Raw genomic sequence first — 22722 nt, 5'->3', positions numbered from 1 at the left:
CTCCTTCTGAGAAACGGGGCGGTAACGTAATGTCCCATCTATTTTATATTGTATTTTATACTGTTATTTACTATGCTATTATTTCTATTATTATTTACTATTCTATTATTAGTCTACTGAGAGAATTCAGATAAAATAAGCTAGTAGAAGTTCTCCAAGGAGCTCAATTTACAAATAAAAGATATTGTTTTTATCACATTTTACATAGTACCATATAGATTTATCTCTCTCTCTCTCTGTTTTTTTTTTGGCTACGATACCATTGATTATATTCCCTATGCTCTTTAGTCCCTAAATCTATAGGTAGATTCATCTTGAAGACAAATCACTTTACTCTCCTTCTCCCATGTCTGCTTGGACTATTTTCAGTCAATTTTACAGAAAATTCCATACCAGGTTATTTACAATCCTCATGTCACATTTTAAGATAAACTACATTTTGAAGAAAACATTGATTTCATTAGCTTAATCTCCATAAATAATAAATAATGATAAATCTTTCCTAATAATAAAAATGCTTTCTAAGATTTATCAATAGCCTAGTAGCAATAAGTTTGGGCTTTGGGCTTCTGGGATCAAATCCCAGATGTTTTTATTAGTGAAGTGACCTTGGGTAAGAGCTTGACTCTCTCCCTGCCACATTTTCTTCATCCATAAAATGGGTACAATTGATCTAAATCAGGGTTTGTTATGATGATCAAACAAATGGACTAGTCAGGCAGGATGCCTGATACGTAGTTATTAACCAACCAATGTTATTGATTGTTATTATCTTAAAAGGAAAAAAACAAAAGGAACATATATTTTGCAAGGCGTTCTTTCACAAATGTTAGAGGTATCCTAAGCAAGTGTCCTGGCAAAAAAGAAGAAAAGAAAAAGAAAAAAACTTCATACTAAAATAAATAAAATTCTTAAAAAGGTGAGCTATGAACAAAACTATTTTCTGCTTCATATAATTTTTGAAAGGCTACAAAGCTTACAAAATAATAGTACATGCTGAGATTCATGGAAAAGATATCCAGGGAAATATGGGAAACACAATAAAAATGATTAAGTATATATATACACATATATATATGCTAAACAAAACTGTTCAAGTAGGTAAACTGAGCCATCATTCCAAAGGCCCCAAAGTTTGTTCCAAGTATGTTCCAGCAACGAAGCGTAGGGGCCAAGGCTGCGAGGTGGCAGCTAGTTCATGCAAGGTTAAGTACCGATTAAATTACTTTTCCTAGTACTAATTTCACAAACAGTTTGGAGAAATAAGTTTACTTGGAAATTGCGATACTTAACACTAATGACTGGAAAGCCAACTGCACACAGAAAAAAAGACAGCAATGTTGATCCATGGAAATGACATGTATGTTTTTGACAACTTAGAATCTTACAGTTTGAAAGGACTGTCTTGGTGATTTAAATATCTAACACCTGCCAGAATTTTCCAAAAGGAGTTAAGAAAGTAAAAGAAAACAGCAACAATGGTAGACTCTTAATCATAGGAAACAAACTGAAGGTTGCTGGCAGGGAGGGGGCTGGGAGGATGGGGTAACTGGGGGATGGGCATTAAGGAGGGCACGTGGTGTAATGAGCACTGGATATTATATGAGACTGATGAATCACTGACCTCTACCTCTGAAACTAATGCTATACTATATGTTAATTAATTGAATTTAAATAAAAATAAAGAAAAAGAAAAAGAAAACAGAACAAAACATACAACACACAATCAGGTATACAAATGGAGGTGCTGATGGATCCCTTCCATTCGAATTCCTGTGAGTCCGGGAGATGAGGGATTTTCTACACTTCAGTTTAGAAAGCAAGTGAGGGGAGAAGTAACACATAGGGGCATTAAGTGGCTGGACAATACCAGCTCCAGGTGGTCATCACTATCAGACTAATATCTGAAATGCCTATCATCTCTGGGGTCTGACAACATACCACAGTCACTAAGCTAAATATTTAAGTACCTGACACATTTACTCTTTTAATTCCCACAACAGCACTAAACACCTAGGAGGTCGTACCATCACCACTCCTAGGTCATAAAAGAGGACACTGAGGTTGACAGAGGTGAGGTGACAGGGCTAGAATCAAACTTATTTGGCTCTTAATCATCACGTTACTTAATCTGACTCCCCAGACCCACCTCCCCATGCATCAACGCAGCCACCACACAGTAGGCTCTTTTGTGTGATAAATACCTATTTTCAACCTATTTGAAAGGCAGCCAGAGTTAAGGACAGGGGGCCCTGCCCCTGTACTTCTTTCCCTAATGGCTGCTCTTGAAAAAAACAAGGAGAGCTGGGATAGGAAACAGACCACAGGAACAGCAGATCAGGTCAGAGACAGACCACTGGGGAGATCTGAGACCCAGCAACAGAATACTCCTGGACTACAAGGCATTCCTCCCTTCAAAGAGCTGAGAGATTATTCCTCTCAGACCATCCTGCTATCTGAAGTTCTCTCACTACTCATCTCTTGACCTGAGCTTGAACTTCCCTGTACTTGACACTGCTTCTCCAGCCACTCGCAAGACTGAACCTCCAAGTTATACAACAGTGCTCAAAAGAGAAAATAGGCAGCTGCCTTCCTTGAGGGCAAACATCAAGCTCCAACCTTTTGTTTTCATTTCTGGAGTTTCGTTAAATCGACTCAAATAGAGAAAATAAATATTTTCTATTTAAATAAATTCTTAAGAATCTTACGAAATCGACTTGATTTCTGGCAAAGAGAAAAGCAAATGAGTGATCGAGTTTTCCCATATTAAAAGGAACAGTTATGTAACCATCCCACATGGAAGAGCCAGGCTGAAGTCAGAATGCTAAAAGACTGAAATAGCCCTGCTTCTCTCCACAAGTTAAGATCACAGTGGGGGATTTCACGTGTGACATACTTCTCATACAGCCTCTGTCCCCTCATGAAGGCCTTCACTTCATTGTCCAGAGGGAAGGTGCCATCATCCTTTCTAAAGCGGTAGAAGAGTTTGACGTCCTTGAACTCCTTATGCTCATCACACACTGAAACACAATATACACAGAGAGGCAAATAAGAAAAAAAAATCTTGTTTAATTCCTCAAATGATGTGAGAGGCTAATTAAGACTTGTTTTACTACCTAATTTCTGAAGCACACTAATCTATGCTTTAGTGCATGTATTTAGCACAGGACCTGGAATCAAGTAAGTGCTCAGTAATATTAACTATCATCATCGTCATCACCACCATCATTATCTAGTAAAAGGGTCACAGATTTCAATGCATCATTCATGCCACAAATGCTTCTGGAGCATACTGGGGCAGACATCAGCCTCAAAGAATGTGATGTCTACTGAGATAAAGAGAAATGTCAGCATGTAATTAACATATGGCATGAGGGGGCAATGAATGAGGTGAGGGGACACTGCAGTGGGAGACCAAAGAAGGAGTAACCAGTAACCCCAGTAACCCAGCTGCAGGGAATGGACACTTCTCTGAAGAGCTTGCGTGTAGGCAGAGACCTGAAGAATGGCTAGAAAATGGGCTAAAGTGAAGACAAAAGGCATTCCAGCCCAAAAGGACAACAGCATGTGGAAGGTCTTGGTCACGGTTAAAGATTTCAAGGAGACGTGTTTATGAACGTTCATGGAACCACTGAGAGTAACAGAAAAACTCAGAAACCTCTTAGATGTCCATCAGCAGGAGAATGGGTAAACATACCATGGCGTAATTATATATGGCATACGTAGCAGCAGAAACGAGCAAACAAGAGATATGCCATCAACATGGATGAATCTCAAGTGTGTTGATCAAGTTGTAAAAGAATAAACATGCATTTTTATAATGATTTAAAGCACTGGAAGCTATATGATACCTTGCTAAGAGATACAGAAAGGAAAAAGTATGAAGAAGCAAATGGAAATAAACCCAAACATCTCTTAGAGGAAGGAAGGGAATATCACTGCAGAGAGATGCACAGGAGACCAAGCGTTTTATTTCCTAAATGGGTAGGTTCATATCTGGAATAGAAGATGTGGTCCTTGGTTTCCTCCCAAGTTACCTCAAATGTTGGTGGCTACTTCACTCACCATGATGAATGATGCCCCGGTCTGCTAACTTCTGCATGAGTTTGATTGCTGTCTCTCTGTCGGAAGCCTCTTTGTGCTCAATCAGCCAGTCAATCAGTTCTTTTGCGACAAAGCAGTTTGGGTAGGTTTTGAGATGATGTCGCCTATCTTTAATCACCTTTTCTTCATGCAGCCTGAGCCTGGAAAGAAAATTTGACATCGCTTTAGGAATTTTAATGACAACACAAATCATTAAGCCAATCCCAGAGCTCAGGAACAAAGTGGAGGCTCTAAATGTATCAAAGTGCCATTCACATACCTGCATGTCAGTAGGGGGTTGTGACACCGTCAGAGCCCAGAGGCCCCAGAAATGATTCTACCCCCAGATCTAGAGATGATACAGGTCAATGGGAGGGGAAAACAACACTGGACAAGCTAGAGCTCTCCTGCCACTTGGAAGACTGAGAAAAGCTTTCTCGCCCCTGCTGTGACGAATGCCTTCTCTTTATCCCGCCACCAGTGGGCTTACAGCTTCAACCAAACAACAAACAAAAACTCTGAACACTTGCTGAAACCAGGTACTTTCTCTTTGTCACATATTGCTCAAGGTCCACCACATCAGCATTCATGCATTTATGTAACAGATACCAATGAGTGTCTACCACCTTTACATATTTCCAGGCATTAGAGACCTACATCGGAAAGTAGCACAAAGATCCTGGCCTTTGCTTGTCCTGCTTTCAATAGGGGCAACAGCTAATCCTTCAGTGAGGCTTACTAGGTTCCAGGTGCTGATCAGAGCACATTCCATAGATGTTTGCAACAACCTCATCAGAAGTTATTATTACCATCTACACTTTTTTTTTTTAACTTACAGCAGAGAGAACCTCAAAGAGATTAAATGACTTGCCACACAGCTAACAAGCGATGAAAATTAAATTTGCACCTGATGGTCTCACTTCAGAGTCTGACTTCCCAACTGCCACATCGTGCTACCTCTCGCCAGGGAGGGATAAACAAAATATCCGGGAGAGATGGATTAAAGCTGAGGGACAATACAATTTATTTACAGGCTGATGGATTAGTATGGGGAAAAGTGGTTGACACAGAGCCTTCCCTTACTCCCTTCAGAGCTCAGTGACTTTTTTCCAAAGGAGTCTTAAACTTGCCTTTAATTTTTTTTTCCACTTGGTTTCTTTTCTTTTATCAGCCTACGCTTACTTTTTAATTCTTAAGGGTTTGAACTGGTTGAAACACGAGGTCAGCTTTCTTCCTGCTTTGCCCACATGGTCCTATGCTCCTAACCTCATATTCTCAACTTCGTCGAGAGATGGGAGTGCCACATGAGTAAATCACACAGTAACTGTGTGAGCGAGGCAAGAGGCCACTTTCTTCCTCTGTAAAATGGAGCCAATTACGCTCACCCTATCCTTGGCCATGTTGAGATTGGGTGACATAATGTCTATTAATAGCATTGGCACCCAGCACAGTGCCTGGCACAAAACAGGCCCTAACCTCCTTTCTTTTACTCCCTAAGGAAGGAACTAGACTGTACTCTTGCCTGCTTTTTGAACGGAGTGGACCTGATGAAATTTAATGGGTTTTGATATCCCAGGGGTTGCAAGTATAAGTTGGGAGCATACTGGGGCTCTGAAGCTTAGATCTCTTCCTTGCTAGACCACTGTTACAGGCTGGAGTGTGCTCCCCTCAAATTCATATGCCGAGGCCCTAACCTCAGCATATGAGGTACTTCATATGTGCTCAGGTACTTCAGAATGTGACTGTATTTGGAGATAGGCTCTTTTAAAAAGGTAATTAAATTAAAATGAGGTCATGAGAGTGGCCCTAATCCAATATGACTAGTGTCCTGATAAGGAGCAGAGATTAGGACACACTCCTCTACAGAGAGAAGACCACGTGAAGACACATGGAAAAGGTGGCCACCTATAATCCAGGGAGCTAGGCCTCCGACAAACCAACCCTGCCCACACCTTGATCTCGGATTTCTAGTCCCCAGAACTGTGAGAAAGTACATTTCTGTTGTTCAAGCCACTCCATCTGTGATACTCTGTAATGGCAGCCTGAGCTGCCTAAGACAGCCAGGAAGTGCTAAAGCCTGGAGGCACCTGACCAGTCTGCAGATGAAATGCTCAGCTGGGACATCAGCAGGTGCATGGGGGAGGGGGATAGAAATGAGAATCCTAACACCTGTAAACTGCAGAGAAAGAAAAAGAATCACGGTCATTGCCTTCCGACTCTATGCTCAGTATTCTACTAAGCACTTCCACATATGCTAACTTATCGTCTATGGCTCAAAGGTTGCATCCTCCCAAGTTCCTATATCAAAATACTAAACCCTAAAATGTCCGTTGTGAGGGCAAGCAGGAACACAAGACTAGGAATATAACCCTTGGTTCTCATCTTGACACTGCCAGTAATTCCAGAAGATCAAACTTCTGAGCACCAGAATCCTCCCTGATAAGATGGGGATAATTATACCCATGGTAATTACTTCATCACACAGTCACAAAGTTCATTAATGAGGATAAGGTGAGCATTTGAGCCCTTCCTGTGCGCTAGGAACTGTTTTCACTGCTTTATTGACATCAATCCTCATGGCAGCTCCCTGACGCAGGTAATGTTAAAACCACAAGGCCAACGTAGAGTTGTAATTATTAATAAAAAATAAACGAAGCCTAATAAAAAACACGTTCCCATAGGCGTGCTAAAGTCTCACATCCTTCTAATTAATTCAGTGACAATGACACTGAGTAATTTGTTTAACATGCTCCAAGTGGCAGAATGAGAAACATTAATTCTTAGACGTGACGTCTGTCAGGAATCCAAGAATAATGAAGACCAATTTATTTAGAAGTTGAAACATGGAACAAGCTACCATATAATTTGGTGGAGGAGGTATATGTTATGAGCCAAAAGGGGAGTTTTACCTCCTATAAACTTTCCAACTTAAAAAAAATTATTAGGTAATATTTATCTTTAAATACTACAGAATAGAACCTTTCAATTCCTAACCTTTCATGAACCCACACCTGTTGCTAATTCTTGAGCATTCTTTGATTCCCACTGATTCCCACCCTGCATGGAGGGGAGAAGCACTAGACGCCCTCCCTTCAGCCCCACCAGGGCCTGGTATATTTCCATGTTTAGAAAACTGAGCAGTCATCCGATGGAGGGGAAAGAACTCTGGATCCCGGAGATGCTGATCATTTTAGATACGTTACTGCGGTTAAAAACATTCAAAAATGGTGCTAGCATCTTTTTTTTTTTTATTTCATAGTCAGAAATACTATGCTCATCTAAAAATGAGCATTAAGATTGTACATCCTCAGGGGTGCCTGGGTGGTTCAGTCGGTTAAGTGTCTGCCTTCGGCTCAGGTCATGATCTCAGGGTCCTAGGATTGAGCCGTGCATTGGGCTTCCTGCTCAGCAGTGAGTCTGCTTCTCTCTCTCTCTCTCTCTCTCCCTCCCTCCCTCTGCCCCTCCCCACCACTCAGTCTCTCTCTTTCTCTTTCAAGTAAATAAATAAATCTTAAAAAAATTTCTTTTAAATTGTGCTTCCCTGAAAAACTATCCCAATAAAAAGATAAGAATTTTCACACTGTAAACACATAACCAAGTGTTTCTGCCTAGCACTGTGGGCACTTAATATTTTCTGAACAAATGAATGTTCAAGGACACTAAGACATGATGCTATTTTCAAAAAGGTAAGGAGGCTTCTCACTAACTTAATAGGAATCCCCACAACTTAGTAACCATCTATTACCATCTATCCTGCCTGGGGTGGATAGATGGAATTTAATCTAAGTCTTTTTACAAAACTATTTATGCTTTCCATTCCAGGATAGTCAATTTCCAAAATTTTAATCCCTGTTGCATGTGAATGGGTGTTTTTCAAAAAATTATTTCCTTTTACTTGAACTAAACTTACCCCTTACAGGTTTCCATTAATACACTAAAATGCATGGAGATCTCCAAAAGGGGAACAGAGTAAGGAATATTTCAAAGTTTTACAGAAAAATAGACATTTTGAGTAGCTAAGCCTCTCATGGAATATCAAGACTCCAGAAAATGCTGAGCCAGGGGCTAAAAGCCACACTTTTAAACATGGCATGTTGCCTGGACACGTCAGTCACATTGTCTGCCTTTTCCAACACCCCCCTTTGATTTAAAACTGCCTTCCACACCTTAACCACCCCAGGCAGGGTTCACAACTCTGGGCCTGTTTTCTTTCCATGTGGGGCAGTGCCTGACTGAAAGAGCCCTTGACCTATGGCGGCCCCTGCACATACATGCCCATGGGCTGTTCAATGAGACCAGAGGCATGAGATCTTACCCAACTCAAGGGACATAATCAGCTAAAGCCAAGCAGAATGGGTCCCTCCAAGATTTAAACAAGAGCTGAAGTTTTCAAACTCTATTTGTGCCATGGAACACTTTCTTCAAATGGAACTCACCTCAATGTCAATGTGTAAAACAGAGCAATGTGGGCTGTTCTAGCTAAAAGGCTGCCAAGTCCTGAGTACTTCCTGGTTTTCCCATTCGGTTCTCCCATGTATACCCTCCGTATCTCGGAGACTATCTCCATGGAATTCCTAGAGCAAAGGTGAATAATCCCCATGACTAGAAGATGCTGAGGGAAATGCCCGACCAGGAATGAGAGGAGAGGGGTGAGGCCAGCACAGCAAAGCTAGGGGTGAGGAGAAAGAGGTCGCAAAACGAGGGACAGCAAGAGAGGCCTGTCCCTGGAGTGCCTTGGTTCCTCAGGTTTTCCAGTTCTTCCATGCTATGCCCGCTATAACCAGAACAGTACCAATCCCTTCAGGTGGCTGAGGAAGCCTCAGTTCTCTGAAACCAAAAGAACCGCACCTACCCAGGCTCTTAGGAGGCCTTCCAAACTTCCTCACCTCCTTCTCACCTCCCAACCACAAACACACCCGCCTTGAAGTCTGGACACACTGGACTCTTCTCCATACCCTGTGCATGCCATCACCTCCCATGCCTCTGCTCAAGACAGAGACCCTCCTTCTGCCTTCAATAATTTAAAAAATTGTCTTTGCTCTTCAGCTTACAAGACACCTCCTCTGTGAACATTCCCCGAGCCTTCAAAAGCCAGAGCTCTCTTCTCCCACGCTATTTTAGTGCTACAAGTAAAACATTCATCCCACTGTATTACAGTCAGATGAGGAGCAGGATATTAAGGGAGAGTTGCTTATTTATTTGTATAATTCTAGTGCCTAGTGCAGAGTAGGGGATAGATTCTCACTGATGTGAAAAAATCAATTAGTTCATACAATGCACTCAGCACTAAGAAGGCATAGGGAAGAACAGTCTTCTGACTACCCGTCCAAATCGATCCATACTGAACCACAGGGGAAAGTAACCATTTCTATTTTAGCTGCATTTTCAATGCCACCAGCTAAGGAATTTAAATACGAAAACCACCTTCCCGTCCTTCATCTCAGACAGCTGGTTCACAGGCTTTAGATTCAAGGTGATTTTGTAATATTCTATTCCTGTCCAGCTAACCAGCTGCTGGGCTTGCATCAGACAATTTCCTCTTCTAGCCCTAGGAGAACAAACACTACTGAGCACAGGGTGTTAATAATCCCTGCAAAATTACCCTCCATCTGATAAGAAATGCAGAAATTGTTTTTTGAAAAATAGCTTGCAAGGAACTGCACAGGTTGTGGGGCCCGGGGGGGCGGGGGACAGAAAGCACATATTCTCATTTAAAAACAGCGTCATAAATCTCAGCCAAAGTAAACAGTTTAATTAAAAAACACAGCAAGCCAAACAGTAGGGCTGACAGTGTGAGCCTTGTGATTTGGGCAATAGCACTGACATAGACGTGCTGTCAACCAAAGCTGTTGTCCTTCCCAGATATTCAGTCAATATCTGTCCTTGGGGACCAGACAACTCAGAGAGAATCACTCTTGATCACCTACCCCTGCAAGGACCCGAGTCTAAAAGGGTGAGAAAAAAAATACAGGAACAAATGAAATCTAACCTCCTGCATTTTCTTTTAATGTTTGAAATGACTTTACAATTAAAATTTTAAATGATCCAAATAATACATGCTCGTGGTAGATAAAAAGAATCTCAAATAGGTCTAACAGGAAGCTGGGTACTGATCATGAATTGGTAATTGTTGAAGCCAGAAGACAGGTGCATGGGGGTTCATTCCTGTATTTCTTTGGGGTGTGATCAAAATTTTCTGTGATCCCCACTTTTCAAAAGAAGCCAATGTTAATAGCTGCTTATGTATTCTTGCACAAAACTCCTATGTTTTGTGTGCATGTATAGCTATGTTTATGTATATCTTTATGTGCAGTAGGATCAATATACACATTTCAGGTAGTTTTGCTTCAAGAAGATGCTTGAGTTCTCCCAATCTGATCAGAACAACAGAACAAATACACACAGTGATAGGAAGGAAAGAGCGTGAAACAGTTAATGTTAATAGAGTATATGTGATTCTGGAGAGCCAGAAGGAATTGGTCTCAGGTCACACACACACACAGACACACACACACACACAATGCATGCACACTATGCAGAAAGCCACAGTGACCACCTTTAATGACAGCGACGACAAATGTTCCACCAGCAGGAATCCTTTGCAGGAGGGCTATAAGCAAGGGCTCTGTGAATCAGGAACAAAGGCAGAGTCATCAGCTCCATCCAGAGCCCTCCCAGGCCACATATCAGGTCAGTGCCAGTACAGTCCTGTATGCTATGTGTCTTGTCACCACACAAATTGAGATGGTAAGCACACCCATGAGGGGAGCATGTTTGATTCCAAGTCCTACATATCACGCACTCTATTTGAGATCTTGATGATGGCGTATTAGCAGAAATAATGACAGTTATTTCACATTTGAACAGAGCCATACCTTATCAGAGCTTACCCTAATGATATCCCTGTGATCAGGAAGGCACTGTCATATTCATTTGACAGATAAGGAAGCAAGTTCATAAAAATTAAAGGGACGTGCTCAAGTCACATTTTGATCTTGTAGTAGTCAGGACTTGAACCCAGATCTTCTGATTTCTACATTTAGAAAGCATTCTGCAACATCAAACTTTAAATGCCAGAAGCATCTGTCTTCTGCCTATTTTATGCTCATGTAGACTAAGGAAGAGAAAACGTTATGCTAAAGTGCCATGGAAAGGTGAAAATTTATGCAATTTATACAACCTACAGATACTGCTACCAACATAAATACAAAAGAAGGCATCACATTGTCTTCATGTCTGCATTGAGCCAATATTGGATAATTAAGATGTCACTCCTGGCGGGGGGGGGGGGGCAGGAAATGGAGCTGGTGAGTTACACCATCCCAGAGAGTAAGCATCAGTTCATGCGGGACATACAACAAACCCTTTTAATGACATGTGCATAACAGCTCACAAGGCCCTTTTAAGTCTTTCATCTCATCTGGGAGATAAGAGGTAAAATACAGGGTCAAGATGGGAAGGTCCCTACGTCAGCCTTCCTTACCTCATTAGACCTGAGAATTTTCACTGAGTTCTTCCTCCTGGGGGCTTTTTCCTATGAGGTCTCCTGTTCTGAAGGAACAAAGAGCAATTGCATCAACATCCCCAGCTCTGATCTCTTTCTCTGATAAGTCAGAAGTCCTTCCTGCCTGCAAAGCGCCTTTCCAAGAAGCTCCAAGATTTTTTTTTTTTTTCCAAAGAGGTCATTATTTGTTTACACTACACCCAGGTGTATCAGGCCTCTAACCGCCATTTTACAGGTGAAGAAACAAGCCCAGAATGCTTCATGGAACTCACTGAGGACACAGAGTGACTCACAGGACCAGTACTGGTTACTGAGTCAACTGAATAGGTAGCAGCAAGTGGGGGATAAGAAAGTATAGCTTTCAGGTAGGAATAGGGACTCCGGTGTATTAGTCAGCAAATTAACTTCCTGCTCTCCTCATTCACGATTTATCCTTCATTCATAGCAGAGCTGTGGAGCCAGACGGACTGGGGTTCAAGTCCAAGCTCCACCCATTATTTGCTGTGTAACTTTGGACAAAACTTCCAACTTCACAGTACCTCAACTTTCTCATCTATAAAATGGTCATAATAATGTATGTCTCATATTGTGAGGATTAAATAAGAAAACTCTATGTAAAGTGCTTAGCATATAATAAGCTCTCAGTAAACATCAACCCTTACTATTATTATTATGTAATATATTTCATTGTCAGATTTCACCAAAAGCACCCTCAAGAAGCCACTAAATATGTATTTCAGTCACTTTTTAGAACAAATGCAGTCCTCAAGTTGCTGACCGTTGTTTTCCAGTATGTGTACCAGATTTTGCATTAAATGTGCTTAATATCTCTGGGAGTGAATCAGGGAACAACTGGGGTGAATTAGCAACTCTACCTCAGTCTAGCTAAGCTGGACTTAGCTGTTCTTCTTCATTCAAGGATGAGAAAGAGTCCCCCATGTGGGGCGGCAGGTAACGCAGAGAAAATCAAAGGTTAGAGAACACTCAGTCGCTCACTAAAAACACACGGAGGCCTCACTTCCTGCAAGGTCTACTAAAGCTAATCTCACCCCTTTTGGGGCCTCAACCAAACTGATAACTAAAATCACTAACTTGTTTTAACAGGAAACAACCTTCAGTTTATCCAGTCCAAGCCCTCCCTGACATCACTGTTGGACAGATGGGAAAGCTGACACTTGGAAATTAGGTGACTTGCCCATGTTTGACCCACTGGAGCGTTGACTTTGGCCTCCTGACTCGAACCAGACTCTCTGCTTAACATCACCGTGGGACAGCCTGGAAACAGCGACTGATGCCACTCTAGCCCTTTACTGAGGAGTGGCCCACTGATGGGCGAGCTGGCCTAGACTCTGTGACAGCCTCTCAAGTCACCTGTTGTCACACCCAGCCTGTACCCCCTCCTGAGGAAGACACTGCATTCCAACAGCACATTTAGTGTTGCGAACTGAAAACTTCTCCAAGAAGAAACTGCCTCAGGGCCTATTTTAGACAAAGAAAAAAATATAGAGAAAGACGAAGTACAAAGATCATGAAATAATAACTAAATACTGTTCACCGGACCCCCGAGTGGAATCTGAAGAATACCAGCCAGGTGCTCTGTGGACGGGGAACAGAGATTCAGGTTAGAGAAGGTGAGGGCAGTGATGCTCAAAGAAAGGCTTCACTAAGATCACCGGGAGGACTTGTTAACTAGAGTGCTGGGCCCCACCTGCTAAGTTTCTAATTCAGTAGGTCTGGAGGTGGGCCCAAGAATCTGCATTTTTTAAAGTTTTTTTTTTTTAATCTATTCATTTGAGGGAGAGAGAGCAAAAGCGAGAGCATGAGCAAGGGGGAGGGTAGAGGGAGAGGGAGAAGCAGACTCCCTGCTGAGCAGGGAGCCCAATGGGAGACTGGATCCCAGGATCCTGGGATCATGACCCGAGCCGAAGGCAGAGAGAGACTTAACCAACTGAGCCACCCAGGTGCCCCAAGAATCTGCATTTCTAACAAAGGTCCAGGTGATGCTAACGCTGTTCTTCAGGGAGCACACTTTGTAAACCTGGGTTGGTGTGGAACAGAACCAACACTGTGTTGCAGAATAAAAAGAAGAGTAAGGGTAGCAGGCAGGGGGAGAGTGACCGTGAGGTGAGCACTGAGCCAGCAGACCTTCCAGGGGCCGGGTGTGGTCCAGGTGGGACATATTCTCAGGGAGTCTGTTTCCAGGCACTGGAGCACCCTCCCCAGGAAATCAGGAGCCTGTGAGTCTATACCCCACATCTTGCCAAAAACCCATAAAAGGCTAACAAGTGAACTTCCTCCGGGTTCAACCTATGGTGTGATTCTTAGGGCCCCTTCTTCCTTTAAATGTATCTCCCCACCTGCTCACTGATGCTCGTTCCTCCTTAAGGAGGAGCACAGCTGTCCATCCAATAAGAAGGCATAAAAGCCTTTTTCTTTTTTTAAGACAGGTCTTTGGCTGAGGAACAGGTGACGAGCTGACTCCCATTAAATGGAATTGGCTAAGCAGCAAGGATAAATGGTGGCATGGTATCTCTTCCCCTTTGGACTGAGAGGAAGTTTAAAGTAGGAAGGTGCGTGACTTTGAAGGAAGAGGAAAAGAATTGGTCTGGCTGGGGGGAAGGATGCCCAAAGCAGAAGCCGTGCTCAGAAAGCAGACCTCATAGCCCTCGAAGTCTGCGGGCGGCGGGGGGGGCGGAGAGCAACAGACACCAGGGATTGTGCCGTCCCTGCGAGGAGTCAGGGCACCTAACGTGTAGTGTGTGCGGGTCCTGTCCAGGTAACGTGGCCCCGGCGGGGAGGACTCTTAACCGAATTAGGACCTGAGCTTCCTAGTCGGGAACATGAGGAAAGTGACTAGATGATTTCTAAAAATCTCTTTCAACTCTAACGTCTGTTTTTTATGGATACCCTGAAGAGCCCCCAGGGTAAATGCTCACTCACAGGATCAAAATAGAACAGGCCGTTTGGGGCACATTTTGTACTAAAAAGAGTTACTGCAAACCACAAGGCCCGGGAGCACAAAACAGCAATTTCATTTCCTCTGGGCTTCCAAACAAGGATGAACATATCAAAGTGAATCTTGTGCTAAGCGCACTGTACAAACACTGTCTAGGGTTACAATCATCTATATTCAGCTCACAGGACAGATGCTGAAGCTGCCAAAGTGCCATAGGCTTTGGGTGTGCAGGTCTAGGGCATGAGAATAGGAAGTTTCTCTGGGTTTAAAAGTACTTCAAGGGCCCTCAAAAGTGTATCAGGGGGCACCTGGGCGGCTTAGTCATTTAAGTGTCCGATTCTTGATTTTGGCTCAGGTCATGATGTCAGGGTGGTGAGATCAAGCCCCGAGTCGGGCTCCGTCCGCACTGAGCAGGGAATCTGCCTAAGATGCTCTCTCTCTCTCTCTCTCTCTCTTTCTCTCTCTCCCTCTGCCTCTCCCCCCACTCACGCTTACTCTCTCTCTCTCAAATAAATAAATCTTTTTTAAAAAAGTGTTATTAGGGACATCTGCAGCTATTGTGGAGGCTGCTGTCAGCTATGGGGCTTCTAAAAGATTTCTCATCCAATATACATTTATTGAGCCCCAACTGCATACCAGGCATAGCTGGAACAATTGTTCATGGTGAACTAGTTTCTATAGTTCAAGGATCTCAGTGTTCTCTCTTCAAAATGAAAATGTTGTATTCTTTGTAGGGTGTGCATGCACACATGCATGCACACGCACACACCAAAATCTCCATGATATGTTAAAGCTGAATCTATCCAATGATTTTCCTCTTCTTTTATTGCCTCTGTTTTAGCTCAAATGTATCACCTTCATTTCTGCCTCTGTCCCTATATGTATCCTATTGTTTTTGCAGGATATGCCCCGTCTCTTTTCTTATCCATCTGGTAAAATCTAGCTTAACTCCACCTTCTTCCATGATGTCTTCTCTCATCTAACCAGATTTGATCTCATTTCCCTGACTCCCCTGTGATCTATTTTCTACAATGCTCATGTTTACCCATATATTATTATTTTCTTATTTGCATTAATTCTCTTCAACTACACTACAAACTCTATGCTTATAGAACTATTTCATTCCTGTTGCATATTTCCCAGAGCATCTGGGACAGGGCTAATGGTAAATGATACTCAGTATAAGGGTCTGGGTTTTCATCTTTGTTCTCAGCGAGACAGAAAGAAACAGCACAGTACAGAATGCAAAATTTGCATTTCTAGTCTTGGGCCCTTGGGTGGCTGTGTACCCATCCAGGTTGCAAATACTCAGCAGCACTTCAAAGCATTTCTGCTATTTCCTTTCTATTAATATGAAGGAATATTTGGACCACATGTGTGTGTTTGGTTTCCCCAGATAAGTAATGTTCAATGGTTCTTCCTCCAGAAAGAGCCCACACCCGGGCGTCTGCGTGGCTCAGTTGGTTAAGTGTCCGACTCTTGATCTCAGCTCACGTCTTGATCTCAGGGTCATGAGAGGCTGGGTGTGGAGCCTATTTAAAAAAAAAAAAAAAGAGCCCATTCTATTCTTCACAGAATGTGTATACAGCAGGTGTCTGAGCTTTAGCTCAAGCTCTGTCAAGATCCAGGCAGGTCTGGACAGATGTGGCTCAGGTTGGTGGACAGGGCCCTCCAGGAATCCACCGACAGCTCAGCAAAGGAGCCAGACCACCAGAGACGAGAGAAATTGGGAGAAGGCTACAGTACCTGGTCAGCCCCAAGGACACGGGGAGCCGAATCTGAAGGTGCTGTGTTCACTAAAGTTTTGTGAAGCGACGGGCCAGAGGCAGCCACGTACACGGCAGCAAAATGGTGACAAAGCATACACAAAAAAAGAATAATGAGAGACTCTGGAGCAGTGATACAAACACACATACACACATAAACACTGGGAGACGAGAAAGGTCACAAGAAGGGCTGTTGAGAAACATCCAGATTACTCTACAATAAGCATTTTCAGGGGTTAGTAGTCCCTTTTAGGTACTCAACACACTTACAACCAAACATTTAGGCCACCTTTCATACCCAGGTGTAGTGCAAACACCAGATCCACTGGTATTGTGATTTTGTTTGTTTGTGACTAACAGAATGCAAGTAAAATGAAACTCTGGGAGAATGAAGTCATGGGAATAAAAGGCACAGCACAGGGAATATAACCAATGATATTCTAATAAGGCTGCATGGTGACAGATGGTACCTACACTTGCGGGGAGCAGAGCATAATGCGTAAACTTGTGGAATCACTGTGTCATACACCTGAAGCTAATGTCACATTGTGTGTCAGCTAGACTCAAAAAAGAAAAAAGAAAGTGAAACTCTGGGAGAAACTCAACCTAAAAATCTCCATTGCACTTACAACTACATAGAAAACAAAAACACTTCTCAGGGCCACATAATAAAATACTCTTTCACGTACCTAATATCCCCCTCAGGAAAATCTTTGCAGACCTGTCAGAGACCCAGCTAGTGAGAAGAAACTATTAGCAATCTAGTTACCGGCTTATTCCAGGTTAACATTTTCCCTTTCTTAACAGCATTCCTGTGACCCTTGCAGGAACTCAACACACTTACAGCTAAATTTCCAGACCACACATATACCAATGTGGTCCCTGAAGATACTTGGCGTCTCCTTGTTCCTACTTCAGGAGACTCGGGCGCATATAACCTCCTAGATGGAGACCCACACTTGCCTGGATTCCAGGTCACTCAGACTGAGGAGCAGAGAGAAGCAGAGGGACCGAAGCAGAAGCAAAAAGCCACCAGTAACAGCCAAGAAGGAATTACAAGTGTGAAAGAAAGACTCAAGATGATAACTCTGGAGCATCCAGGTTTCTATATATCTGAGTCCCACTGAGCTTCTACATAGTAATGTCACAGTTCACGTGCTCAGCACATTGTGGCTTATAAATCACTGCCATACACTTCATCGCATTTGATGTTTGCCAACAACCACGTGAGGTACTTGGGGGAGAGATGATTAACCCCTGCCCATGGATGACAAGAAGGAGGTTTACTATGGTGACTGGAATTGCCACTAATAGTAGCTACAGGTAACATCTGGAACGTCAGATTTCTCACTTATCAAGACTCCACAGTTGAAAGAGTATATCCAACCTCATTAAAAGAGTCTTTCTCAATGGTTATAACTGGCGATACCAATGGTTGACCTGTAGTAGTATTTGCATATTTATGTTTTCCATGGGTCTTCTGTTATTTTGATAAGCACCCCCAAACCCTCCATATTCTCTATAACTTCCTATTTTGTTATGGTGGATGGGTAGGCATTCCAACCATGCTGATGGTTATATAAAGAATCTGAAAACTTAGCCAATCTCAATTTAAAGTCCCAGATGCCCAGCATGGTTCTGATCACCTGTGGCTGCTCATGAACTATATAGCACTCTTTAAACTCAAGACTGGATTTTCTAAAGATAGCTAGATAACTGAAGATCTTGTCAGCTCTCAGCCGCATTCTCCTGACAGCTGTCACCTGAATCATAGTGGCACTTGGCAACAGCTAGAACGTCTCACTCTCTCAGTTAGGCTACCGGAGGCAGGTAGAGAAGGTGAAAGAGGACTCTTTGGAAATCATTAAGATTCTAGACAGCCTTTGAAAGACTTCTCTCAATTTAACGTCACCATGCTCCTGCACCTGTCTCCAATACCATTCCCAGCATTTGTTTTCTTGTGTGCAACATGCTAGGAAGCAAAGCAAACAGGACAAACCCTCATTCTAGGTACCAAAAAGGAAATGATACTGGTGTTCTGTGAATTGGTGGGTTCTCTCTCCTGGTATTTAAATGAGGCCCTGGCATCTGTTTAAGCCCGAGGTCTGTTCCGAGGGCATCCTGATGTACACTGCAATTACATCACCCTGGGGTAGCTGATGAGCTGTCTGGTTAGTTTCTTGAGAACACGTAAAATGCCCTGCAAATCAGTCTCCATTTATCAGACTTGTAACTTTCCCACTGATTACACAATGAAGGAACAAATGTTTGATTTGATTTGATTTGATTGCTATTTGCTTCAAAAGCAACGCAAGTTCTCAACTTCTTTGTTTTAAGGGAGGACTTGCAGACAGAAAGTGGAACCAGACCAGAATAAGGTGTTCAGATGAAAACAATGATGAAATCTGGTTTTTAATAAAGGGACATAAACCAAAGAATAGGGGTTTACCTTAGTTTGATAAAGAAACACAATGGCCTGCATGTAATCAATATCATTAGTGGGTGAACATAAGCTATTGAACAGATAAAATTAAACATGTCTATGTTCAGAGAATCACAATATTCTAGTCCTTCCTAGATTATTATGGCTATAAGAAAATGATTCTGGGAGGAAAAAGATGAAAAAGGCTATGTCTAGGTTTCTCCAAAATTTGCTGAAGAAATCTGTGCTCTTTATACACCTAAAAGTATATACTCTTAGCTAATCTCTAATAAAATGTTAACTGCACTTTAAAAAAAGAGTTCACATACACTGCCTTAAATCTTGTTCAAACCTATCCACGAATTACAAGGCACTGGGACAGACTTTATGTTCTGTTTGTTGCCATGTGGAAAAGAGTTCTGTCACTGCAACGTCATAGACTCCTGGATTCAAAAGTCACACAGAAAAATATGCTTTTGATGTTGTTCTTAGCAGTAAGAGCAGAAGGAGGAAGAATGGCCCTCATTCTGTCTGCCTGTTTACACAAGTGCCATTTACCATTTTGATAAGCTTTTCCTCAGTGCCACGTGCTTTACAATATCACTTTTATTAGTCACTCGCCACAGGTGCCATGTGATGTGCAGGAATGTTATTGCCCCTATTGAATAGTGCAAATGCCCTCAGAAGACAGAGGAAAGTTATGTGAGGGCCTTGCCTGCCCTAAGATAAACAATGAGAGCCAGAGATTGAACTTGAAGCTCTAATGTCCTGCTTGGAGCCCTGGGAAAATCTACCAAGGTCTCCCTTCAGTAAAGCCAAGAAGCATCGGTCACCAGCTCACTACTTTAGGCTAACTCTGGCAATACTAAAAATCCAACAAATATTTATTGGTGCCTACAGCAGTGAATCTGACATCCTTGTAGACTTGCTTACAAAGGGGGGGGGGTCTAAGACAATCCTTCAGGTGCAACTAAAAAAAATATGAAAATATCTTCATTTATTTTATCTCACCTTTAAAAGAATTTCAATTTCTATTTGTGTGTATGCTTATGAAACACGTAAGGCATTGGTACAGTAGTACACGTGTTTAGCTGTTAAATTACTATGCCTATGTGGGAGGGATCTATGATCAAAACATTTTTGTTCATAAGATTTATTTTTATGAGACAGAGAGAGCATGAGCAGAGGCGGAGGGGTAGAGGGAGAGGAGAGACAGAATCTCAAGCAGACTCCCTGCTGAGCACAGAGACCAACTTGGGGTTCGATCCCACCACCATGAGATCGTGACCTGAGCCAAAATCAAGAGCTTAACTGACTGAGCCACCCAGGTGTCCCTATGTCCAAAACACTTTTACAGATCAGGACAGACAAGCAGAAACATTTGAAAACCAATGGACTACCGGACTCTTTAGAATTTCCTGAACATGCCAAGACATTTCTTATCTTCAGGTCTTTCCACTTCCTATTTTCTCTGCCTTAGATGAACCTCCTCTCCCTCACCATACGCTGAATAAACTTCAAAACCTAGCTCAGCTGGTACCTGCTCAAGGAAATCATTATCCCCCTCCACCAGGCAGAGCTGGTCCCTTCTACCCGCTGCTTATGTGGGGGGGAAATCTATGATTTTGAAGACAAGGGAAGTAAAGTGTACTGAACTGAACTTCCTGAGGGCAGGGTCCATGTTGGCTTGTTTACCATGTGTCCGGTGCCTGCCACAGTGCCTGATGCACACTAGGTGTTCAATTCACATTTGTTAACCAGGCGATGTCCAGAAAACTAAAGTAATTGCTCCAAGTCACACCTTGGCGAAGGTCTTCCTAAAAGGTGGATCATACCACTGTTGGTCAACAATGGATCTATGATCCATTGCACCTTGTATGCCCTTCCATCGTGGAAATCCTCGTGCTGCACTGGAACCGTCCACGTTTCCATCTCTGGCACTAGCTGGCTGGAGTTACTGCTTGTGAGCTCCTTGAGGACAGGGCTGGGATGGTTTACCTATTTTCCTTAAGAGCTACCACAATGTCTGGCATGTAAGAGACACTCACAGCTTACGTGAGAAATGTATGCACTTAGGTGAAGAATCTCTTCACAATGTTTTTTCTAATTGCAATCGACTTGAAGAAGAATTTCATGGAGGCAATCAAAGTGCATTGTACTTTCTCCTTCCTCTTCTTGCAGGGGGCAGAGAAGCTTTGAGGGTGGGGAAAGGTGGTCGTGCTCCAGACAGCAGACGACCACGATGACTAGAAAATGTAGAGCTGAGATGTGAGAAACTTATACATTTTAAATTCCCCAGTGAGGGCTGGCCAGCTCCAGTCTTGAGTTAAAAATGGAGACCAAAGGCTTCTAAGTCTGAGCAGAACAAATCAGAAACACAGAGACATGCTGTGTTCAGGTGGAATGGTCCCATGAAGATGCCTGTGGGACAGAGGAAAGGTGCTCAGGACTGAGTGAGAGCCTCATGTCTTGGGTCATCTCTACATATGCTAACTACCTCAGAGCCTCTCAGTCTCCAGAGAAGGAGATTGGCTTGACTCCTCACGCAGACTTTCTGGATTGGCATGAGGAAGTAGAGAATGGGGAGGAACCAAGATTGTCGGTTCCGTTCTTGCTCTTGCACAAAGTCAAATGGCAGAGCAAGAGTCATTTACAAAGGCTGGACTAGATTCTCACCAACGTCCCTCCAGCCTGAGGTTCAACAACTTGATTATGTTGATGACCTAAAAGGATGCAATGTTGACCAACTATGGAGACCTTCACCAAGGTGTGACTTGGAGCAACTACTTTAGTTTTCTGGACATCGTCTGGTCAACAAATATGAATTGAACACCTAGTGTGCATCAGGCACTGTGGCAGGCACTGGACACATGGTGAACAAGCCAACATGGACCCTGCCCTCAGGAAGTTCAGTTCAGTACACTTCACTTCCCTTGTCTTCAAAATGTAAAGGTTCTTCCATGTCTAAAAACCCTGAAATGTGATGATTCAGTGTGAACTCCAAAATGGCATGGTCCTCAAGATTTCCTCTGCAATTTCATATTTTTTAAAATTCCCTTTGAACATAGCCGAACCACAGGATTTTAGCTATAAAATAATCCCTTATTCAATTTAAGATGTCTGCATTTTAATATTTCAAATATATTTCTTTATCTTAGCTCTTATCACTGAAAACTACTTCGGTGGCTCTTTTGGGATATTAGCATTACAAAGCTGAGAATGGGGGGGCACCTGGGTGGCTCAGTCATTAAGCGTCTGCCTTCTGCTCAGGTCAGGATCCCAGGGTCCTTGCATCGAGCCCCACATCGGGCTCCCTGCTCTGTGGGAAGCCTGCTTCTCCCTCTCCCACTCCCCCTGCTTGTGTTCCCTCTCTTGCTGTCTCTCTGTCAAATAAATAAACAAAATAAAAAAAAAAAAGCTGAAAATGGGATTTGGAATAAAAAGCCCTAAATCTGTGCTGCTCCATCACTTAGTAACTGTGTGTCCTGTGACCAAGTCACTTAATATCTCTCTGAGCAGCATTATTTTGCCACTTAGCAAATTTTTACTTATGTCAACTAGGTACCCACTTCTGTGCTCAACACTATGGACATAGCAATGAACAAGAAAGTTGGACAGAACTTCATGTAAACTTCTCACCTATAAATTGGAATCATAATAATCACTTATATTCCTCTTAGCTCACAGGCTAAGGATCAATACATTGTTCAGCATCAATAATACCTCTTTCTACAGGAACTCTTGTGCACTGTTGGTAGAAAAGTAAATTGGTGAAGCCACTCTGAAAACAGTATGGAAGTTCCTCAAAACATGAAAAATAGAAGTACCATATGATCTAATAGTTCCACTTCTGGTCATTCACCTGAAGAAAACAAAAACACTAATTTGAAAAGATAATATGCACCCCTATGTTTATTGCAACATTATTTACAGTAGCCAAGAGATTTGAACAACCCAAGTGTCTATCAATAGATGAGTGGTAAAGAAGATG

The 22722-nt window shown here is 42.6% G+C and overlaps 1 protein-coding gene across 2 annotated transcripts in view; it reads right to left on the bottom strand.

Moving 5' to 3' along the window:
* DEPTOR (DEP domain containing MTOR interacting protein) overlaps positions 1-22722 on the bottom strand; it is a 130929-nt gene that overhangs the window by 90953 nt on the left and 17254 nt on the right. For both annotated transcript variants that reach the window (XM_027581868.2, XM_027581870.2), the window contains exons 2-3: positions 4066-4244; positions 2897-3020 (exon numbers count right to left, since the gene is read on the bottom strand). In XM_027581868.2, coding sequence (XP_027437669.1) covers positions 2897-3020; positions 4066-4244 — 303 coding nt within the window. The remainder of the gene's footprint in view (positions 1-2896; positions 3021-4065; positions 4245-22722) is intronic.

This window comes from Zalophus californianus, chromosome 4 (assembly GCF_009762305.2).
Source record: "Zalophus californianus isolate mZalCal1 chromosome 4, mZalCal1.pri.v2, whole genome shotgun sequence".
NCBI classification, from domain to species: Eukaryota; Metazoa; Chordata; class Mammalia; order Carnivora; family Otariidae; genus Zalophus; species Zalophus californianus.
Note: the sequence above shows the minus strand (reverse complement) of the source record. Positions and strands in the feature narration are given on the sequence as shown.